The following is a 10,603-nucleotide window of genomic DNA, read 5'->3' as shown; positions in this document are numbered from 1 at the left end:
ATACTTAAAAACTATACTTATGGGTATATTTCCCAGGTGGTGACCTTGTGCAAGGTCCGCCCGGATTGCAACCACCATCTTGCACGCTAATCCTGCCGTGAAACAGTAGTGCTTGCACTGTTGTGTTCGCGTGAGAGTATAAGACAGTCGGTAAATTACTGGCACTTGAGGTATCCATCTTAGGCCTCTAGGTGGCAACGCATCTGCAATCCCCTGGTATTGCAGGTGTCTATGGGCGGTGGTGATCTCTTATCATCAGGAGACCACTTGCTCGTTTGCCATCCAGTTGAAAAAAAAATAAAATAAAAAATGGGTATGACACGCCGTTGACAGGTTGCAGACCGTCTCGCGTTACATTCCGTGCCTGATAGGTTCTTATACGGCCACAATGGTATAATATGGTGTAGTGGGTAGAGACCTTTAAGGTTACACTGTGATATTTAAATAACGGATCTGAGACGTGGGCGCTAACGATGGGCCTCATGAGGAAGCTCAAAGTCACTTAGAGAGCTATGGAGAGGGCTATGCTTTGGTTTCTCTGCGGGATAGAATCAGAAATGATGATATCCGCAGTAGAACTAAGGTTACCGACATAGCCCGAAGAATTGCAAAACTGAAGTTGCAGTGGGCGGGGCACATTGCTCGCAGGACTGATGGCCGATGGGGTCAGAAGGTTCTCGAATGGCGTCTGCGGACAGGGAGGGAGAGACTTGTCGGCCTCCAAGAAGATGGAGCGACGATCTGGTTAAGATTGCGGGATCGCGGTGGATGCGGAAAGCATAATACCGGTCTGAATGGAGAGCCTTGGGGGAGCCTATGTCCAGCAGTGGACGTCTTTCGGCTGACATGATGATGATGATGATGATTTAAATAACTACCCACTTTAGTTAAAAAAAACTAATCTTGCTGCTTGCTGCACCCTGTGCAACCCTATGTGTGTTTTAGCAACTTTGTGCTTAAGTATAGTAGGTACATAATATTATCTTCTAAGTATCGTGGCTCTGGAACTACTGAAACAATTTTAAAAAGGTCTTTCACTACAAAGTTTCAGCATCCCTTATCAACAGTTCCCACGGAACTTAGACAAATAGCTTCTTTTATGATAAAGGACCTACGCAACAGTACTTTGTAAGTTTCTTATACTTTCCCAATTGACTTGGGTATGCATACGAATTTTGTCGGTGGCTTCTGCATCTGGAGGATCTCAGCGTAATCTTGCAAGCTCGTAAAAACTTTCATTAGAATACATATTTTACAATGTAAGATCTACTTCAAAGTGGAAATATAAAAATATGTATGCCGTAAAATTTTTAATAATGTTCCTCTATTTTGCGAGGAGGGGAATGTAAGAGTGGGTGATAATATGTTTGTAGGTGTGCTTTTAATAGTGTCATTGTATTAATGTACTTTAGTAACATTGAAAAGAAGGCCTTCCCTTTAGAACGCCACAGTAAACAACAACTCACTACTTGCATCCTATCCAGGCACCAGCACCACTATTGTATCTTCTTATACAGTCCCCTGACAGTGTCCTTTGTCCTCAGGAGAACACCCAGCGGCCATGCAGCATGGCGGTCAGCTGCGTCTCCAATACCCGCTCTCAGCTGCACTTCTGAGCGTCATCGTCACACTCATGGGGTGCTAGTAACAGCGGAATGTATACTGAAGCTAGTACGGTACTGATGTTAGAACCTAAAAGAGTACGTTCAAAAACTTTTGTATTTGGATAGGATTTGTTGAACCTGCCAGTGCTTTTTGGTGTGTGTCTTCAACTTCTTTTGTTAGCAAATGAAGGTCAACGTGGACTGGAAAGGGCATGAATAGATCAGTAAGTTGGGTATACCGTTTAGCCTCAGGTAAAAGCGGTCTTACCAGATGATAAGGATAGAAGGATAAAGGACAGAATACATTCGTCTTTTAGTATAATGTAATGTTTGGTGGAGTTAGTAATTGGAAAAGTTTTTAGATAAATCTGTAGATTGGTTTTGGTCACTTTTTTCTAGTTTATTTTACAACAAATTGTTTATTGTACATCACGTTATCAATTTCTAAAAATATACGTTATATATAATAAATTACTGATGTCAGTATAATTATCCATTATTGTTTTCAAACTTTATACTTACAATTAAATCTATCATAGTCAAACCTCGCTAACATTTAGGAAAATGCTTCATTGAGAATACGAAGAAGCTGAAGAATATACAAAGTAACACTAATGCATGAGCTGCTTGGAGCGAAGGACGCAGAATGCATTCTGTTTGACAAGGCCCTTTAAGTGTATTGGTCTTTTGATGTACTTGTATAAATTATAGAAGGTGTGTATGTTGGTGATACAGCATAAGCGCTGAATGTAAATGAATTGTTTCTATATCAGCACCGTACTACAAATTAGGCATAATTGTCACAATGAATGTAGTTTTGGTCCAAGCATTGGATACTGTATAGTGGTAATTTAATATAATGTTTTTCCAACTTCGACAATTACAAAGTTTTCTTGGCGATGTTTTGAAGTCAGTGAAATTACTACAATTTTGTTGGAAATCGAACGTTGAGCCATTAAAATTTGTATAGCTTCTGACGCAGAACTTATGAAATGTGTCTCTTGTTTTTGGTTATTAGTATGCCAGTTTTGATCAGATACAAAATAGAATTTTTCCTTACGAAATAAATAGAAATGTATAATGAAGCGTAAACTTACTGTGTAAATATGTAATAAATAAGGCTTATGTTTGAGCACCGTGTATGGAAAGAGGGTAGATTGTAAAATGTACAAGTAATGCGCACCCAAATATCCAACCATATGTAAGTTTATAAACCTGAAAATGGCAGAATTTAAAGTTTGTTCGACGAAGTTTGGATGTTGAATGATGTTTACATGGACAGGGGTAATACAAATCCTTTATTAACAATATAAGTTTCTGTTTTGTTTTCATTCTTATTAATTACTAAATCAGACACGAAATAGACTTGAACCAGTGCTGATTTTAATAAGCACCTGCAGATCAGCCTTGGATTCACCTTTATGCGGCAATTCCACTCCATTCACCTAATGCGTTTGCCAATCTTGTTGCAAACTATTTCGGACTAATGAACGTCGTCTTCACATTAGTTGGAACCATTGCAGCCATTATAAAGCCGAATCCAGATGTCGTTTACTGAATTTGAGCGACCACCGTGTTATTTACGCTGTTGCGGTTATCGCACGTTTCATTTGCCGTATACCTACTTTCAAAGCCCTAAAAAAAAGGTCGCAAAGAAGCCTCCCTTTGGCCAGTTTTTAAGACGGTGCACAAACCGTGTATTTCAACAACTTTTGTATGGATATCCATGAGTAAGATTTAGTCCTGAATTGTGAAACATAAAATCATCTAAATACCTAATTGTTCTTCCTATTCAGATTTCTAAACACTGACCTTATCACAAGCTGGCCCAAAGCAACATAATCTCACAAACAACTCCAATGTCAATGACTGACTTGTAAAGTTATTTATTGCCCATTATAAGAAAGTAAAGTAATTGAAAGTTGTTGGAACGGAATGAATCGTTATTGGCGGAGAAAATGGCTTATGATCTTACGAATAAACAAGTAACATGAAGGGTAAACTCTTACGAAAATGTACTCGAGTATACATGAAAACCATCAATTAGCTACAAACTGATCTTCTAGCTTTTATATTTTGTGATTTTCTACTATCTTCAGTTCATTGACATCATAAACTTCTTAGCGTCTGCCATAAAAAGATAAAAAGATTGATATTATTTACTCTTAACAAAAGAGTAATGGCATTATATACAAATAAATAAAAAGACAATCAAAAATTAAACGGCAACAATGAGGGTTTCTTGACTGGCAAAATATAGCTAGATGGCGAGTATCTAGAGGGCAAACGGCAAACGGGACGTAAGACTTGCTTGCAAAATGTGACGCAAATATCGAAGTTGTCAAACGCTCCTCACGATACTAGCGACGTAAAGTGGGTTAAATAAGTTAAGATAAAGCTGTTACTAGGAGCTTCTGCCAAGTTGATGCCATATACCCAGGTACTTAAATATCTCTAAACCACCAGAAAACTGTATACACTGCGTCGCTATTGCAGCGCAAGGCAAGAGCAATTCATGGCCGTTTTTATTTCACGCGAGCAGCTGAGTGGATAAACTTAGATACAGAAGAATCAATCAATATCTGTTTGTTTTCAAACATTGAATTGTATGTTTGTTAAGATTAAATCTTGCAACCCAAATTTCACCCACTTTTAATCATTTATTTGAAATTTAGTGCGAACATGTAGTTTTTTGAAATTATTTACTAAAACTTATTCTCACTGATCTTTCTCTACGTTTCTAAAATATAGTAAAAATAAGGCTACAAAAGAAATCAGCAATAGGTATATCATTTACGACCATTTTCTATAAATTAGTAAATTAAAAAGATTCCGTTTCGAGCAAAATGCGAAATTTGCACAACAATCTCCAGTAGAATTTTATTATTCAGCGCTCACAACTCTTCATGGGTCTCTGTCGGCTCATTCAATAACTTTCCTATTTGCATTTAAAAGCATTTTAAATTGTACGAAGGACTAGACGGCTAGCAATGACCTCTTTTGAGACAATGCAAGTGCCAAGTTAATTCGACTAGCGTGATAATCGGTTGGAGTCGAGAATAGTTTCTGAATTGTAAAAATATAATTATACTCCATTTTATTTTGACATTTGAAACTTAACGGTATTTGCACATGTTTTTAAATGAAACAACGAAACAATTTAGTTAACAAACTTCTATAGTAAAAACATAATAAATACGGCTAATAAATGTATAATGTAGGTATTTTTAGTCCATTTGTGTTCGAAATACCGAGAAACGTGTGTTACAATTTGACCGTTAATTCAATTAAACGGAGTATAAATGGTAAAATTATCCAAGCACCGGCCAAGAGCGAGTCAGACTCCTGTATCAACGATTCTGTGCAAATTTGCAAGCATCTATGAGTAAAGGAGAAATTTACTAAGCGACATTTTTTTAAGATAGTGAGTTATATACAATACAATACAATACAAATATTCTTTATTGCACACCATAAAGCAGTACAAAAACTTATGATATGAACACTTAGATTCAGGGTAGACAATAAGCGGTCTTATCGCTTAAAAGTGATCTCTTCCAGACAACCATTTGGGTACAAGAAATTATGTGTTACAAAAATAGGTGGCGGAAACAGAAACAGAAAATAAAAACAAACAAAAAATCAATAATATTAAAATAAATACAAATGATACAACTATATAAATACAATAAATACATGTGTACTAATAATATATAAATACATATGTGGAATCAGTAAATTTTACTCCTCCTAATCATGTATTTATCTCACTATCTTAAAAAAATGTCGCTTAGTCAATTTCTCCTCTCGAGCGTCGATATGTACCTATGTATGTGCGGGTTGCCCCGCTAGTTAAATTTGACCAACTTTTAAGTAGTAGTCGGATTGTCTTGAAAATTTGCATACTTATGGAAATTGCGTGACAATACAATTAATCTGGTAGTGACATCATGGTAGTCTAGCCAGGATCGTCTCCGTAGGACGGAACCCTTCAACGGTTAATGGCATCGACTTGAAATTTGGTATGCAAATGTAGTCTGGGTGACAATGCAAGTACTATTAAGTAAAAGTACAGTCAGCATAAAAAAACTTGTATTAAAAATGAAATTTTTACCAAAAACTTATTTAGATTGTTATTATTGCATATGCTATAAAAGCTATCTTCATTGCAAATTTTAAATTTCTAAGACAACCAGGTTTACCACACCTTTTTTAATGACTATAGCTTTTGATTTCAACCTCAAAGGGTAGTTAATTCAGGATTTAGTTTTCAATATTAATTTTATTTTTCTTCTTCTTCAGCGCGTTTTCGCCCACCGTTGGGCATACGCCTCTCCAACCTTTCTCCATCCAGGTCGACTATCTGTCTCTCTCTTCCAGTTTATTTTCTTCAGTCTATATTTTGATTACTTCCCGCATATCCCAGAAAATGGTCTTGAGAAACGAACAGACACACAGATGAACAAGAAAAAGAAAAGCTGTAATTTGCTTAGACGTGTGTCCTAAACTTATTACGCTGGGCTTTACAAGGCTAGACTTTTTATTTAAGATCTTGCCTTTATTAACCTCCGATATTGGCTTCCACCCAATTTCAAACGGCAATTTCAACTTCTATTGCGAACAAGACCGATACACCGATTGAGGAGTAAAACGGTTACTTTTACACGAAAGCGCTCCGACATGACCAGGAAAGCATGTATCATGCTGTATACATGAAACAACAAGAGTACTAAAGGCATGAAGTAAAGCATGAACAACGTTGAACTTCTAATTACAGCACCGGCTTCTAAACGGAACACAACACCCCGCTAATGGCGTGGCGAGCGAGTTCTTTGAAGGAAATTGCACGGGTGACTGTTCATGTAAAGTTTAATATTTAATTATTATTGCTTTTCCTTGATAGACTTGCTTAATTTTAAATACGGTAACCGTTTGTGGATCATCCTCATTATTACCAGCCGTAGGAAGTCCACTGATAAGCCCAATTTACACCACGAGTGGACTGAATAACGACGTAGTTAGAACTTTCATGCAGCCGATCGTTGTACGTTAAACTAAAGGGACAATACCAAAAGTTGGGCAGCGTCTTCTTGGAAACTTTACATCTTATATTGCGTTTGCCAACCAGCTTGCCAAGCATTGACTCTTTGATGACATAAGGTCACAGCTCATTAGAGCTACCAGGCACCAGACCAGCACCGCCTTGACTTTCGGCGTCCACTCGTTGTCGACAGGTGGTCCACGGGTGGACGCCGCGTTGATAACGAGTGGACCTCGCATGGTCCACGAATTTCCTAGTAGTCACTATGGCGGCGAGCAGCGGGCTGTCACCGAGTGGTCCACTCGCCGTCCGCGCGTGGCATCGCAAGTGAGGCGAACTGGTGACGCTACGGAGTTGATGTAGTGAGCGCATACCCATACAAATCCATAAGAAGAATACTAACCGCTCTAGGCGAGGCGGTGCTGGTCTGGTGCCGGCTGGCTGTAATGAGCTGTGACCTTATGTCATCCATGAGTCAATGCTTGGCAAGCTGGTTGGCAAACGCAATATAAGATGTAAAGTTTCCAAGAAGACGCTGCCCATCCTTCGGTATTGTCCCTCAGCCAGTTTCTAAGGCGCCCACGGGAGGAGAGAAGGGGAACACATTTTAATGCCACACGGCAATTTTTAGATACAATTAGCTAAAACAGTCTGAACGGGAAGACGCAAGATAGCCTGTCCACAAGGTGGACTGCTGAGTGATGCCCTAGCGAAGGTAACAGAATTCCAATAGATACCTACAGGTGTGGCGTAGGACCTACTTTTCTTTGGGAGAGCGGAGCTCTAAGTAATTGTATTTCGGCCAACTATGATGATGATGGAATCATAAATACGTGTATGAGATTTACTCCCACTACACGAGTTGTTCAGGACGTTTAAAATCACTGTTATGAAATTAATTGTCCTCGTCAACTTCAAAGAGCGACGAAATTTTTTGCCCACACCGCCGGGCATGAAATAAATATAAACGCCATAACTTTTTATTTATTTTTCTGTTCTCATTTCAAATTTATTATTATATGCTTTTATTTAACTTGCTTTCATGTCATTTACATACGAGTTGTTTTAAAAATTTGCAAAACAATTTTCGACTGCATCTATTATTATATCGGATTGACTTATCATATCATATCATATTTAGTATTTACTGTACCAGCATTGAATATGGTACAATAAATACAAGGCGAATTACTGATTGGAGGTGTTGTCCTTGACTTAACCCTTGGCATGCTTGGTGGACATTAGTCACACCGTAGGCATATATGCCTAGTGCCAAGTTAGTGGGTCTGATGAGCCCGTAAATGTAAAGAGAACATGCAAAACATTTTTGCTACTGGTTGACTTATGTATTTTGGCTTATTCCAAAAACTTTGTAAAAAATTGTAACTTAATACTTTATATTTTAATCAACATAAGATTATTGTTTCTGCAAACGTATATCTGAGATCAACTTTAGTCTTAGGTATATTTACGTGCAACTTGAGAGCGCGCTCGCGGCGACTGCAGCAATCTGCAGTTCAAAATTCAAAATTATTTATTTGTTAAACATTTTTTTTTTTTTTTTTATTCGACTGAATGGCAAACGAGCAAGTGGGTCTCCTGATGGTAAGATATCACCACCGCCCATAAACATCTGCAACACCAGGGGTATTGCAGATGCGTTGCCAATCTAGAGGTCTAAGATGGGATACCTCAAGTGCCAGTAATTTCACCGGCTGTCTTACTCTCCACGCCGAAACACAACAGTGCAAGCACTGCTGCTTCACGGCAGGATTAGCGAGCAAGATGGTGGTAGCAATCCGGGCGGACCTTGCACAAGGTCCTACCACCTGCAAAACATAGACATAGGTCAATAGATGTTACATTAGGTGATTAATTGTATCACTATGTCTCGCCATATGGCATACAAATATAACTATAACGACAGCTTTACATGCATGTACTTTACATGTAGTAGTAGTAGCATCAAAATAACGAAAAATTAATGACGAACGATAAATTATAAATGAAGAAAAGATGAATTAATTTTGCAGCCTGGGTCTTTTAAACCTTATCAGAAATGCGACAGGTTAAAAAAGATCAATGTATAGCAAATGTAGAGTTGTGCGATTTTCATACAATTCTGTAGATTATCGGTGTAAGAACTCAGCTGTTGATTTAAGATTGAATAACTCCTGAAAGCAGTCACTGATAAGTACGATAGAAAAAAGAAAGGGATGCAGCATCCCTTCATAAAGCCAGAGAGTTTAAGCAGATGGAATGCTTGGAATCGCCAATGACTTAAACCGCGCTGTGACGAATTTCTGCCTCTTTCGTACACGATGCTCTAAATTACAAAAAAAAGGTTTTTTTAACGTAAAGTCATGTAAAACATGTTACTTAATGATATGCACAGTAATATGTAATATTATGTGTTATGTTAGAGTTTGTAAATAAATCTTGTAAATTGTCAGAGCTCAACTATTGATACGAAATGTAGGTCAACTTGGGCTCTGTTTAAGTGGACACTAGACCTATTTTATGGGTGGTTTACAGCGTTTTATCACACTAATTACCTTATTTTTAATAATGCTTATAAATAATTTCTGTAATTAATACTAAAAAAAATCTTGTGTAATACGTGGTAATGGTGTTATTTGGTTTGCGAGATGCAGATTACTTAATAATACTCCACTAATATTCATTAAAAAATTACAATGTCTTACGTACTTATAGTAAGTACATACTTTAGACCAATAAACGATGCCGATATACAAGATACATTAATTGAGTCATGTAGATGAGTAAATTTGCTTGACTCCAAAAAAAAACTCTTGTCAATGTAATTAAATAATGGCACTTTGTAATGTTGAAATGATTAAAAGTAACTGGTTTGTGTATTGGAAGCACGAACCAATATTTTAAAAAGATCGTCACAAATATAAAAAAAAAAAACGAATTTACAAGTCTATCTTTTCAAAAGCTGAATCAAACGAGGGTCAAACCGTTTTGCTTTGCATTCAGGTAATGAATGGATAGGAACTCCGTAAAAGCGGTTCGTTCGAAGCATTTATAAATTTAAATATTGCTATTGTATTTAGTGAATAGAATAATAAATTGACTTAAGTTAAGCGTAACATTATACGAAAAATGTGGTAACATCTGGCACCTGTGCCACTGATTCAGTACTTGGATTTATGAGAGGCGGCGCTTCAACCGTGGTTTAACTACATTCGTTATTTTAAAATGCCGTTTTCATACTTTAAATTAACAGAATACTGCGTTTTTGGAACCAGTCAATTTGGTAATCTATTGAATCAGGCGTTACTTTGCGGAGGTCCATATCAATGAACTACAATAATTTCCTTGCTCACCCGCGACCTTACCTTGTTAGACTAACAACTGGTAGCATGGTGTACGGTTGTGTCACTCTGAAGATGAGCTCTGGTTGAGTTCGAAACGCGTCAGTGTAGTGTGGTGGTGGTGATAGATGGGTTTGTGTGATTTGTGTGTGTTCTTACAGTGTGGAGGTGGAGGAACTGCATGAACACGCATATTTTGCATAAGCTTAGCTATCGTAAGGTCGTGGGTGAGCAAGGAAATTAAGGTTCATTAATTTGGTAATCCACAATGACTTTTTCATGACAGGCGATGTCGCTAGATGGCGTTAGTATCAAAAGGTACGTTTGACGTCACGGTCTTGCTTACGATTGGCTCGTTTATTTAACCAATCAGAGACGTGACGCAAATGTCAAAGTTGTCAAACGAACCTTGAGACACTAGCTCCAAATAGCCCGTCACAGACCATCCTTATTGTCTGTGCATCAGTGGTGGAGCCTAATAACAACTCAATTTCCACTGGCTTGCCTAAATGAGGGCTATCGTTTTTTCACTCACTAGATGGCGCACTGTTGCGTGAGGTTTTTAAGTATGGCTTTCAAAGTCTGTTATTACGGGCGTGAAAACAAAGTTTAGATTA

The 10,603-nt window shown here is 37.7% G+C and overlaps 1 protein-coding gene across 2 annotated transcripts in view; it reads left to right on the top strand.

Annotated features, from left to right (window-relative positions):
• Positions 1 to 7,967, top strand: part of LOC141435320 (zwei Ig domain protein zig-8-like) — a 283,174-nt gene extending 275,207 nt beyond the window's left edge. For both annotated transcript variants that reach the window (XM_074098025.1, XM_074098024.1), the window contains one exon: positions 1,545 to 7,967. In XM_074098025.1, coding sequence (XP_073954126.1) covers positions 1,545 to 1,645 — 101 coding nt within the window. In that variant the 3' untranslated portion in view covers positions 1,646 to 7,967. The remainder of the gene's footprint in view (positions 1 to 1,544) is intronic.
• The last annotated feature ends 2,636 nt before the right edge of the window (positions 7,968 to 10,603 follow it).

Source organism: Choristoneura fumiferana, chromosome 14 (genome assembly GCF_025370935.1).
Source record: "Choristoneura fumiferana chromosome 14, NRCan_CFum_1, whole genome shotgun sequence".
NCBI classification, from domain to species: Eukaryota; Metazoa; Arthropoda; class Insecta; order Lepidoptera; family Tortricidae; genus Choristoneura; species Choristoneura fumiferana.
The sequence above is the reverse complement of the archived record's forward strand: the minus strand, read 5'-3'. Positions and strand labels throughout refer to the sequence as shown.